Consider the following 13,743-nt stretch of genomic DNA (forward strand, 5'->3'; position numbering starts at 1 on the left):
CCTCATTTATCCTCATTTATTCTCCAACAGCTCTGACTCACTTCCTGAAGAGTGTCTCTGTGTTCTGCTTTAATCAGGCGATGTCATATACAAACAGTTAAATCAGACTGTCGGCTAATCAAAGAAACAGAGAGAGAGAGAGAAGGCAGGGTTCTGAAGTCTGATGGAGTCTGACCACAACTGAACACAAATCCACTTTGTCCATGTTGTGTATTTGATTCTGAGGGAGCTGGAAAGCCACAAATCAGTTAAATCCAAACTTGCGGACCTATTGGATAACCAGCTGGTCCTGTGCTGTAGGAGGCTACGACTCTGCCACGGCCAAAACCAGCTGGTAGTGTACCGTAGGAGGTTACAGCTCTGCCACTGCCAAAATGCCACTCTAAAACACAAATTAGAATACACACTCATACAGAAGGCTAATAAATGCTTACATTATTTCCAATATTCATTCATTTTTACTTATACATGTCTGCTATATATACATAAACATGATGTGAGTGTTCAAGAACCTGACAATGACAAATACATTTTTTGATTGATCAGTTTTATTCACTTAAGAAACCATTATGTCCCAGATTTATACGTAATAAAATGATATATATATATATATTTCACTCAAAGGTAAACTTTTAAGACTTAGTGGGAGAACAATGTAAAACCAATGGATCAACAGTTGGGAGATGTTGACTAATATGCATCATTCAGTTATGTTGTAAGTAAATCTGAATAATAGGACTCGCGGTAATAGCCTACTATTCAATTCAATTCCACATTTTTACTTAAAGCTCATTGCATGATTGTTGTATTCCAAACCGAGAAAATACAGTAGAATTTAGTCTTTGACAGTGCAAAAATCCAAGCCATTTTATCAATGCAAGGCACTTGTGGAATGTTCACAATAATATCCTGTTATATTCCCAATGTACAGTCTCAGGAGCTTGAGGCTTTGCTCACAAGCATGTATTTTTTTATTTGATCTTACACATCCAGTTGATCATTCCATCCTCGTTCCATTCCTTCCTCTTCTTGCTTACCTTTACTTTTTCTTTCTTCCTCCACTCCTTAGCCAATCAACAAACACCTTTAGTCAGAACATCCGTCGTTGCTGTTTCTTGAGAGAGTATAAGCCCATATCATCTTTCTACTCATGAGAGCATAGTGAGTATGTAGGCCTATGCATGTAATTCTGTACCTACAAATGCAACATGATCACATCAACTCACTGCAAGTTTTGACGTTTGTCCAAATGGCTGCAAAATTTACCTTTGACCACTGCGTGGCCTATGTGGCGGGTCAGGGTCATAACTGAGCGTGCTCTGAGCTCTGGTCGCTGCCGTGACTGTCCTCATTACCAGGGGAACTGGAGGAGTGGTGTAATCCTCCCACCATGCCACAGTACTCTGACGGCAACAGTGTTCCCTTCTTCGCGTTGACAAGTTCTTTTTCCCGGGCTGCTGCCCCCTGTTGACCTCCTTTAACACGCTTCCACTTCATCCTTCTGTTCTGGAACCACACCTTCACCTGGAGGAGAGGAGACCAATTGGTTTACAGGGAAATTAGTGGAAGTTATATGACAGGGGGGTCCAACTCGATACCTGGTGGACCACAGTGACTGCTCATTTCAGCTCTTTCCTTTGGTGTCTGATTTAGACAATCCTAGGGAGGAAGGAAAACATGCAGATGCTGTGGCTCTCAAGGACTGGAGTTTGACACTTGGATCGTTTGCAGGAAAGTGAGTTGATCATAGCCCTTCTCAATAACAAGGGCAATATTAGCCAAGGTTTTAGAAAGTATATTTAGGTTATTAATAATAACCACATGAAGAAAACATCAACAACTTTTCATTGCACAAAGTTTAACTGTAGTCTTAAGGCCATGTTGTGAGAGAGTGGAGATGGGGTGTATATGGAGTGTGAGGGTCTGAGGTAACTCAATGCCACTGTGGGTGCGTTGGTTGTAGGGTTCTGGAGACTGAGTTCTTGGCTAATAGACCCGTGTGTAAAACCCTAGCGTCCCCCCACCTCTTCCCCCATCCCTCCTCAGTAAAACCCTAGCGTCCCCCCACCTCTTCCCCCATCCCTCCTCAGTAAAACCCTAGCGTCCCCCCACCTCTTCCCCCATCCCTCCTCAGTAAAACCCTAGCGTCCCCCCACCTCTTCCCCCATCCCTCCTCAGTAAAACCCTAGCGTCCCCCCACCTCTTCCCCCATCCCTCCTCAGTAAAACCCTAACATCTCACTGTGTGTTGGGAAACTCAATGTCCTGAATCTGTTGGTGTGAACCCTCCTCTATCAGTGTATGTGACTGGGAGATTTACGGTCTCAGTGAAACAGACCTCTGCCAGCGCAGCAGAGCACACACAAACACACGCATGCACACGCACACGCACACACACACACACACACACACACACACACACACACACACACACACACACACACACACACACACACACACACACACACACACACACACACACACACACACACACACACACACACCACAGGAGTGTGCAACCCAGCTCCCCCACCTCTCATTTCACGCACATACACACACACACACTTCTTCCGACACACCAGCTCCCCCCCACACACCCTCTCTAGCTCCCCCACCTGCCTCTTCACAATGCATGATCTTATGTAAACCCCAAGCGATACCTCATCTACCGGTCGCACATCAATTGAGTCTGGGATCCCCTGTTGCCGTCAACAGGGTGCTTTGGGTCATTTTGACCTCACTGTGTACAATGTATGTTTCACAGGGTGACACTGAACCCTGGGTGTACATTATGGGTAGCGCTTGATGACACTGAACCCTTTGTGTACGTTGTAGGTAGCGCTTGATGACACTGAACCCTTTGTGTACGTTGTAGGTAGCGCTTGATGACACTAAACCCTTTGTGTACGTTGTAGGTAGCGCTTGATGACACTAAACCCTTTGTGTACGTTGTAGGTAGCGCTTGATGACACTAAACCCTTTGTGTACGTTGTAGGTAGCGCTTGGTGACACTAAACCCTTTGTGTACGTTGTAGGTAGCGCTTGATGACACTGAACCCTTTGTGTACGTTGTAGGTAGCGCTTGATGACACTAAACCCTTTGTGTATGTTGTAGGTAGCGCTTGATGACACTGAACCCTTTGTGTATGTTGTAGGTAGCGCTTGATGACACTGAACCCTTTGTGTATGTTGTAGGTAGCGCTTGATGACACTGAATCCTTTGTGTACATTGTAGGTAGTGTACAGAGATACAGATCTTTTGTTTCACTCTTTCGTTGCTGAGAATTTTCCCACACATCAGTAGTTTATTCAAAGTTTTAAAGGCTTTAAAAGGCTACAGTTTATAATTTCAGACTTGATTTGCAGTAACAAAATTGTCATCAATCCCTACAAGAAATGTCCATTTATTACAATCAACATAATAATTCACAATTCCTGTTGCTGCAGGATTATTTTCCTAATGTAGCAAACAGTCTCAAATGAAGATCCTATATCTGCAGTAAGCCCCTGATGTTTATAGCATGTATAACGCTGGGTGACAGTGAACTGAGCAGGCGACTGGCAGCCACGTTGGACTTCGTGGTTAGTGTTGACTGTTGAGGCGTCTTATTTCGACATGGCCAGGTATGTGCTGATCCTGCCTCGGATCTTGTTCCTGACTCCACAGATCCTCCAGTATTCGCAGCTCCTCTTTGTGATGATAAAGCAGCTGCCTAAAATGGCCCAATCGGATCGAGACCGGGCGAAGCCCCGCCCCCCCCCTCTCCCACCCCCCCTCCCCCATCACGTCACCTACTGCCCTTGTGTCATCCATCCCCCAACCCCCCTGACGCCCCTACACCACCCTAGCCCTTCCTGTTGGCCCTCCCCCTGCCCCACAAACTGCAACCCCCTCCAACAAGCCCCTGATCCCCCCGACCCCCTCTTATCCAGCGTCCGAGCGACCTCACAGGAGCCCTATGCTCCTCTGTAGGATTTATTTTAGGCATTGTAGCCTGCCACTCACAGCCCCAAGATAGGAGTTAAGTTTACAGAGTAAACACACACGTGTGGCTAATTTTCTAATAAACAGGCTTATAAGCGTCAACCGCCTCATAAAAGTCCTCTTTAAGTTGTTGTTACACACACACACACACACACACACACACACACACACACACACACACACACACACACACACACACACACACACACACACACACACACACACACACACACACACACACACACACACACACTCCTCTGCCACAGTATACGCCCTTGGGTGCAGTCCTAATTGTGCAATAAGTAATTTGTAAGTCGTTACCTGAGACGGTTGTTACACACATACACACATACACACACAACCACACACACCCATTCACAAGGTTCAGTTGCGAGACAAGACCTCCAGGGGTGTGAGGGGCTCTTTGGTTGAGGTCCGACTTGTACAATCGTTGTTAGTAAAGCTATACAGTAGTTAATAGCATGATTAGGGGATAGAAGCTGCACTGTAAGATAATAGCCAGAAGGATGTTAGACACACACACACACACACACACACACATACACACAAACACACACACACACACACACACACACACACGCACACACATGCACACACACACTTACACACAAGATCAACCCCCACACACATCCAGATTTATGGGCCCTGTATTGGGATTGTGTGGAGAAGAGAGGAGAGGCAGTCAATATGAGAAGGAGTGGGGAGTGATGGTGAGGGACAGGGCTCCTAGCAGGAAGGGCCAACTCCTGGTTGGGTTGTTGCCTGGCTGCCTGGGCTTGGCCTGGCTGCAGCCAAAACACTCTGGTTGGATTTAGACCTTATGGCTGTGCTGAGTGTGGAGGTTCATTTAGTTCAACACATCGTTTTTAACCGTTTTATGCAGGCAGATTAGGCATAAATTATTCATTTAAAAAAAGGATTTTCAATTAAAAGTTGACCTCTTTTCATATAAAATATCGCAGAGAATAAGGAGCTTTTTCACTGCCATACATTAAGGGGAGATTAAACCTATACTCTCCTAGAACACCTTGAATTGATGTTCTCCATTGAGTGTAGTGTGTGGAAATCTGTCCCTTCATGTCCAGTGTATTTCCTATTGGTGTTGGAAGGGAATTAGAGAAACATCTGGTCTCTGACACATGCCATCAGACTGTCCCTGCACACCCACAGACAGCCAGACCAGCAGTGCTGGCAACACACACACACACACACGCACGCACGCATGCATGCACACACACACACACACACACACACACACACACACACACACACACACACGCACGCACGCACGCACGCACGCACGCACGCACGCACGCACACACACACACACACACACACACACACACACACACACACACACACTGCACAGATACTGTACATCAAAGAGCCTCTGTGGTTTGGTTTGGAAGTGATTACATTCAGTGCGTTAGCATGACATGTCCAAGCGCTTGCTAGTGTCAAAAACATACAGGGTTTTTTATTCCAAGGTTTTTAATAGAATCCATATCAACTGTCGTTAGCTGCCATTTTCAGTGTTCACTTCACTGTGACTATTTGAATACAAGTGTCTGAGTTATTAGCGTAATTACAGTATTAATCCTGTAACTGCAATTCCTTTAGTTATTTTGTTCACACATGAGCTGCCAATTTTCTGATTTATTTGATCATCAAAGGGAGAAATAAACTGCATCGTGTTTTGCTATTAACTTGGTTTTTTTAGCAAGACAACAGGTCTTACTTTTTCACATTAAATTATTTTTTCACTTTTCACATGCAACTTATATTGCATTTTTTCATATGCAGGTAACGTACTTGTCTTTCTGTGAGGTCGAGGTTGACTGCTATCTCATATCGCCTAAGTCTCGTCAGGTAGTTGTGGTGCGCAAACTCTGACTCCAGTTCCCGGATCTGTTCCTTGGTGAACGCTGTCCTCTCCTTCCTGGGCTTGCTGTTCACGTCAGACTTATAGCTCCCGTCCTGGGAATCTGAAATGAAAAACAGAACTTTTTCCAGACACAGTTGAGTCGCCAAAAAAGAAAGGAGAACAAAAGGGGTGGGAAAGAAGAAGGGATTGTGTGATAAACTGCTGAAACACAAACCAAGAGCTAAACCATTATCAGTGCCAATCACCTTTTATTATGGGGATATTGGTCATGCACACTATAGTGTCTTCCTGGTCGAGGGGCTGCATGAGAAGAGCCATGCAGGGAGTACTGTCCCAGAGCCCAGCTCACTCAGGCAACCTCCAAATATGCTCTTTCCCCGAAACAGACTCACTCATCTTTGCTCGCTCCTTAGAGCATAGGGGCGGCAGGGTAGCCTAGTGGTTAGAGCGTTGAACCGGAAGGTTGCAAGTTCAAATCCCGAGCTGACAAGGTACAAATCTGTCCTTCTGCCCCTGAACAGGCAGTTAACCCACTGTTCCTAGGCTGTCATTGAAAATAAGAATTTGTTCTTAACTGACTTGCCTGGTTAAAAAAAATAGAAAGAAACAGACTGATATCTCTCAAATACCATTAAGTTGTAACACATTCTTACTGTATGTGAACATTTCACAGATCAATTTGCCAAAGCCTAATTTCTTTGAAACCTAGGCGACACAGAGAATATGTCCTATAACAATCATTTGTTTAACTGGAAAGCTGGTGAAATTGTCTCAGCCTCTCTCCAGTACTTTAGCACTTCTTTGAAACAGAAGTTTTATCCAAAAGGAGAGGTAATGTCAAGACTGTAGCTCTATTGTTGAAAGACAAAGGTGATTCCAAGAGCTCATCTCTGGTGGATCTGAGGGTAGATGAAGCTGAGGTGCATCAGGGGTGGGGTCATGTGAAGCGGTAATGTACACTACCGTTCAAAAGTTTGGGGTCACTTATACATTTCCTTGTTTTTGAAAGAAAAGCCCATTTATTAAAATAACATCAAATTGATCAGAAATACAGTGTAGACATTGTTAATGTTGTAAATGACTATTGTTGCTGGAAACGGCTGATTTTTTTATGGAATATCTACATAGGAGTACAGAGGCCCATTATCAGCAACCATCAATCCTGTGTTCCAATGGCACGTTGTGTTAGCTAATCCAAGTTTATCATTTTAAAAGGCTAATTGATCTTAAGAAAACCCTTTTGCAATTACGTTAGCACAGCTGAAAACTGTTGTGCTGATTAAATAAGCAATAAAACTTCTTTAGAATAGTTGAGTATCTGGAGCATCAGCATTTATGGGTTCAATTACAGGCTCAAAAAATGGTCAGAAATGAAGAATTTTCTTCTGAAACTCGTGTCTATTCTTGTTCTGAGAAATGAAGGCTATTCTATTTGAGAAATTGCCAATGAACTGACCCCATAAAAATTAGGTTCATGCTGCCTCTGCTATGTGGGGTGTGTAGTAGCATGATAATGTGGTGTGGTAATGTGGGTCAGTAGGGTGTGGACCTCCCAGCTATCACCTAGTAGGCTGAACAATAGACCAATAGATACACAGATAAACTTACACCAGCCCACTCTACATGGCTAAAGCCATTCAGACGATGACAGGGAGGAGAGTGTTGTGTCTGTGATTCGTTGTATATTTGATTGACGTTAAGTAGACTTGAGAAAGACTTTCCAGATTGTAATTCCTTTTGATCCAATTGGCTGTATTTAATCCAGATTGTAATTCCTTTTGATACAATTGCCTGTATTTAATCCAGATTGTAATTCCTTTTGATCCAATTGCCTGTATTTAATCCAGATTGTAATTCCTTTTGATCCAATTGCCTGTATTTAATCCAGATTGTAATTCCTTTTGATCCAATTGGCTGTATTTAATCCAGATTGTAATTCCTTTTGATCCAATTGCCTGTATTTAATCCAGATTGTAATTCCTTTTGATCCAATTGCCTGTATTTAATCCAGATTGCTCAATTGGATTCTGAAAACGGTCCATTAATGAAATCCTTTCAAATATATTTTCCCTTATAGATGTGCCTTAAAATTGGGCAAACGTCAATGGATTTCTCTAAACATCACACTTCAGGGCGTGAAATGCATGGAGTTGTAATTTACGTGCTGTTCTTTAGTCCGCGCCACACAAAACCAGCTGACATTTTCTTAGTTCAACTGTAAATGTTGGATGTGTTGGATATGTTGACAAACCAAATAGTGTCAGAAAAGAGTCTGTCTCTGCCACATCACACAGTCACAGCACAGCTTGTACCCTCTATTCATGGAACCTCCATTTGTAAAAACAGAATATGGGACAAAGAAGTTTCTGGAAATAAGTTTTCAAACAAATTGTCTTTCACACAGTTTGTGGATTATATTTAATTTGAAACAATTGTTTAATGATTTATACCGTACAATATATTGCAATACTCTTTTAATATTCCCACAAAATTTATCTACAATACATTTTAAACTTTGTTTTGCATTCTTTGTTATTTACCAAGGTGAATTTCACCTATTATTTCACTATTGCCACATCATTGTTATACCATTGCCTCATCAGAAATAGAAACTTAAAAAAAGACCATGTTGCCTTTTGTAATGTGCCAGGGAAAATAAGGAAATGTGATTTGTGTTAAAGGTGTTCCAAATGTCCATGGCAGCTCCTGGGTTATGCTTCAGACTTCTACTACCTGTCAATCAGAATTGCACCCTGGTGTAAAACTGACCTGAGAAGTGAAGTGAAAGAAGTGAAGGAGGAAAGTTAACTACTGGACACAATTGCATGTGTGCTTGCTGGGAGAATAACACAGATACATGCAAATCAAATGTGCCCATCCTATCAGTGCCCCAATAAAATGTGTTGTTGCACGACGCCACTGAAAGCAGGTGTCAGTGGCTTCTGGATACGGAGAGCAGTCCTCTTGTCGTGACCCTACGCCGATGTCCTGAATCAGCCCTTGTGTTTGCATACATGTAGCCACCAGGAAGTACAGCCACTGTGCTAGTAACTTATTAAGGACCTGATGTGTCTAGTCTCTAAATGGATAGAACTTGCATTACTATGGTGTCTGTCGATAATAATGAGGGCTACAGCCATATACAGCCATATTAGGTCTAGTGCGGTGCCCTGAATGACGAGTCCAACGCATTTAGCCATTGGCCATTTTGAGACTCCACCCGGGGTCCAGATCAGTTTGTCCCTTACACCCTCAGCGTTCTCAAAGGCAACACAGTCGTTCAGTGGCCAGGGTGTAAAATTATATCACCGACTTATGTACACACTCACACGTGCCACTGACTGTGCTCATCTCAAAATAGCTGTTTAACAAATGTGGAAATGGGACCTAACATAAACCCTTTTTATTATGTAACTCTTCACTGCACAAAAATGAGCATTTCTGTCTCTAATGGGCAATAAAGTTATATTCCATTGCATTCCATTCCGTTCCATTCCGTTCCATTCTATCATCCATATTGCAGTGGTATCCAAAAGTAGTATGGATGAATTCTCCACTACCATTATAAGCCTGCTTTTGCGCACAGCTGTTGCGGCTAATGCTATAGGTACATACATTCTACAGCCATGAATACTATGTAGGTTTAAACCTATCAAAAATCCCAGGTGTGGCCGTTCTAACAGTTTAAAAGGTGGCTTCACAGAAATAACACCGGTCGGACATTAATACCCTGGAGGAAAATGTCCCTGTTGATTATCCCTGGGAGCCTGAAGAGAGAGACAAAGAAAAACTTGGCTGTCCCGGGCTATAACCTATAACATTGGTTTGAGGGCTGTTGAGATTGGAGAACATTAAAGGAGAAACAGTTTAATAGTCTAATTAGAATGGTAGATTGAGGTAAAAATCCATCTATGTATATATTGCAAACGGCAGAGGTAAATCATCACCCTGATTACAGTACCGCTGAGAGAGTATCAATCTGTTGTTGAGACAAATGGAAAGGCAATGGATCTAATGCTTCACATAACAGAAGATGACTGCAAATCAATAATGTATCTCACTAGCTCATGTCTTTATATAAGATTGTCAATGGAATAGTATGACTATTGACCCTAGCATTTATAAAGATAATTTAACCTTTTTTTAGTCCAATGGTTTAATTGAATTTTGATAATTTTGCTTCCCAAAAATATTTCCTTAATAGATTCATTAATTTAATATATGTTGTTCTACTGAAAAGGAAACAAAATGATGGTATGAGAATAATTGTATTAATTGCACTTGGGTGAAATGAAGTACAATATCATATTTGATGTTTATGGCCTTGCTGCCTAGGGTTTCACACAATAAGATGTTGTTTCTAAGAAGCGCTTGCCTGCATTTATTTTAAATATGAATTAGCAAATCAAGTTCCAAGCCTCGTTAATTTGTAAACACTTTCCGGAGATGAATGAATGTCAATACAGTTTGGAAAACAGTTGAGATAAGCTAATATAAGACAATCAATGTATCAAGATAATATAAGATATTTAAAGAAGCTATAACATAAGGTCTTATAGTGAAATGTCTTCCCGGTATGTTAGTACAGTTAAGTGTTAAATTACAGCTATCCTTTGTGCAGTAGCTGGTAATTGAAATTAATAAATTACATTTGCAATTAGACAATTAAGAAAACAAAATTATATTTAACATTAAACTATGAGCATCAAGCAGTCGGTAATTGAATAAGACATCAGTTTTAATCATCAGAACTAAGTCTATTTCAAATAACCTTGAAGTTGAATATTTATACCACAAAAGTATTGGCATATGGCCATCAGTATTATCCGGACAACTACTGTAAAAACAAGGCCCAAACGCTCAAACAAGCCTACTAGTAAGTGAGGTTAAAACTAAAAACTTACTTTCAAAATAAAAGGTATGCGCTGGAATCTTAACTTCTCACGAGGTTCTCCAATGTAGGATCACTGACACATAAAACTGCAGCGCGTTCAGTGATCATGGAAACATTAGCCAATTAACAAGAATGCAACAAATAGATGTTTTATTACTGTATCACACACTGTTCTCTGCTGTTTCAACATCTGTGGAACTGTCTGCTGACACAGAAATATAAGAATAGACAAACCAAACACTTCAAATCATTATACTCCCTCGCTATGTGATGAAAACTCCTCAGATAGTTTTGAAAGAAACTACCAAAACCTTGAGACTGAATGTTGCGGTGGTCATAAAGAGGAGACCAAGGTGCAGCGTGGTAAGCGAACAGAACTCTTTAATAAAAGAGAGAATACTGAACAGGCAACTAAACATAGAATATAACCCACAAAACCAAAATGGAAAATGGCAACCTAAATAGGATCCCCAATCAGAGACAACGATAAACAGCTGCCTCTGATTGGGAACCAATTCAGGCCACCACAGGCCACCATGGTCCTTCTGTAGCTCAGTTGGTAGAGCATGGCGCTTGGAACGCCAGGGTAGTGGGTTCAATTCCCGGGACCACCCATACGTAGAATGTATGCACACATGACTGTAAGTCGCTTTGGATAAAAGCGTCTGCTAAATGGCATATATATATTTATAGACCTACATTACCTAGACATACAAAAACCCCATAGATATACAAAAACCCTAGACAGGACAAAAACACACATACCAACCCTCGTCACACCCTGACCTGACCAAAATAATACATAAAACATAGATAACTAAGGTCAGAGCGTGACACTGACGTCAAAGCTAAGAGATTTAAGAGAAGAGGAGAGAATAATGTCCTCATTGTCCTCATCTTACCTGAGCTGTGCAAGTCATCTTTTCCTTTACTGTTCCGTCTCTGTTCCGTCTCGTCCGGGGACATCGTCTGTCGTCCAACGTCCCCAGGAACACACGACACACCTGTAGGGTCACTACTACCTCCTAGACCATGGTTAGTCTGGAATCCACACAGATTCACGGTCCCTCCACCACACAGTTCTGAGACTTGCCTGTCCGGAGGAGGCAGGCAGAGGCCATGCCTGGTGTTGGGTGAGGGAATCTGGGGGACATGCCAGGGGGTCTGGTGGGCCTGGTGCTGTGAGTGGTGGGGGTGCTGTTGATGCTGATGGAGGTGTCCTCCACGATGGTGGTGTTGCTGCCCTCCGTACGCCTCCTCCCCCCCAGGTCCAGGGTACCCCCCACAGGGGGGCGAGGAGTCGGGCAGGTTGGAGTAGGAGATGTGGTCGGAGCGTCCGTGCAGCACCAGCGGGGACTGGGTAAAGGCAGGGTGGGGGTGCAGGCCCTGGGCCGGGGCGTGGGGACTACGGAGGCACCCAAACAGGGAGTGATCCATCACGGTGCTCCACGAGATCCACCCGTGAGACGAACTCCCCTAAGTCCACCACACACACAACCACCAAAACCTCCAGGAACAACCAGACACTAATAGAGACCACAAGACAGAGAGAGAGTAGAGAGGACTGAAGCCAGTTGAGGGAGGTGTGCGGACACGGCGCCTCAAATCAGGGCTCTCCTCCCCGGCTCTCTCACCTCACACCTCCGTGTGCTCCGTGTGCGTTAGTTCCCAGGGAGAGAGATCGAAGCAGGAAGGCAGAGCTCACAATGTTGAAAGGTAAGGCCTCCTGTAATCCTGAGCATGCAGCTTGTTGCCAGGCGCAGCGCTGGTAAACACTGACTATGCTGAGATGGTAGACGGAGAGGAAAGACAGAGGAGAGGAGAGACGGAGGAGATGAGAGACGGCTGAGGCCAGAGTGGTTCCAGGGAGAAGGTGGTTCCAGGGAAGTTGGGAGAGAGAGAGAGAGAGAGAGAGATAGAGAGAGGAAGGGAGGGAGGGAGGGTGGGTGGGAGGAGGCCGAGGGGGGGATGTTATATATAGGACGTAACGTGAGAGGGAGGCCGGGTCACTGGCTCACTGCTAGGCTACTGACCACATGTATACGATCTTCCTCCAAAACGCAACGCACAATCAATCTGAACCATTCCAATGGCCTGGCCTCAGGAAAAAATGGGCAATTCATTTTGAAACCACCCGACCCCCGTCTATACACTTTCTGAGAAGGGCAGTGTTGCGTCATACTTCAGGGGGTTGGATATGGGGGTTCGGGGGTTCAACACCCCAACATTATCTGCTATTTGTGTGTTTACTGAAATAGGGGCTGATACATTAATATTTAGGTGTGTAGGTGGTTTGAAAATATGTTTTCTGTATGTGGCCCTGTACTTGACTGATAAATATCAACTTTTTTTTATCAGAAACAAACAAATCTGTACCACCTACCTGATTCATTTGGCTGTTGTTTTCACCAGCTTTTCATTTACAATTGTACACGAAAAAAATGACCTCAAGGAAAAATGCCTTTGGTATCAAGTGAAAATATCCATATATTCCCACGGTGGTGGTTTTGTAGCGATGGGAATATAACAGAGGAGATGTGTGAAGAAAACGTCACGAACAAGGAGATCAAATGTTACAATGGAAATAAGAGACTTTGATACCAAAGTCATCATAGCTACTATATATATATATATATATATATATATATATATATATATATATATATCAGTGCACTGTGATTCTTAGAAATGTTATATATTTCAGTGCAAAGTTATCAGTATTATGCAATTCATAATTTCAAGCAGATTTGTAGAAATTCCATCAAATGAATTTCTACATACTGAATACTATAACATAACTAGCACTTTGGATACCATGCGTTGTTAGAGTAGAGTTTTCTCAGCGCTGTAGCCGTATACAAAGATTCTTAGGGTGCACCAGCACATCCGGTGGTCCTGGAGCTAGGGGTCCTGGAGCTAGGGGTCCTGAAGCTAGGGGTTCTGGAGTTAGGGGTCCTGA

General features: G+C 43.1%; 1 protein-coding gene across 2 annotated transcripts; it reads right to left on the reverse strand.

The window, feature by feature from the left end:
- Positions 1-537: 537 nt before the first annotated feature.
- On the reverse strand, positions 538-12,659 carry LOC118399520 (homeobox protein MOX-2-like). Of its 2 annotated transcripts, XM_035795662.2 has the most exons (4): positions 11,687-12,659; positions 5,818-5,990; positions 1,267-1,524; positions 538-1,114 (listed from the first exon to the last, which is right to left on the reverse strand). In XM_035795662.2, exons 1-3 carry the CDS (start codon positions 12,219-12,221, stop codon positions 1,303-1,305), a joined length of 930 nt encoding a protein of 309 aa, XP_035651555.1. In that variant the 5' UTR covers positions 12,222-12,659; the 3' UTR covers positions 538-1,114; positions 1,267-1,302. The 2 variants fall into 2 exon arrangements, with proteins under 2 accessions (XP_035651555.1, XP_035651554.1); XM_035795661.2 differs by having other exon boundaries at positions 538-1,524.
- Positions 12,660-13,743: the final 1,084 nt, after the last annotated feature.

The sequence above is a fragment of the Oncorhynchus keta genome, chromosome 20 (assembly GCF_023373465.1).
Source record: "Oncorhynchus keta strain PuntledgeMale-10-30-2019 chromosome 20, Oket_V2, whole genome shotgun sequence".
In the NCBI taxonomy this organism is placed as follows: Eukaryota; Metazoa; Chordata; class Actinopteri; order Salmoniformes; family Salmonidae; genus Oncorhynchus; species Oncorhynchus keta.

Bases quoted from the DNA above. Each gene is read 5' to 3' on its own strand.
- LOC118399520 (XM_035795662.2), bottom strand. From the start codon at position 12,221: ATGGATCACTCCCTGTTTGGGTGCCTCCGTAGTCCCCACGCCCCGGCC. The intron at 5,991-11,686 runs GTAAGATGAGGA...TTTTCATTTCAG, and splicing joins AGATGACTTGCACAGCTCAG to ATTCCCAGGACGGGAGCTAT. The intron at 1,525-5,817 runs GTACGTTACCTG...CCTCTCCTCCAG, and splicing joins TCGACCTCACAGAAAGACAA to GTGAAGGTGTGGTTCCAGAA.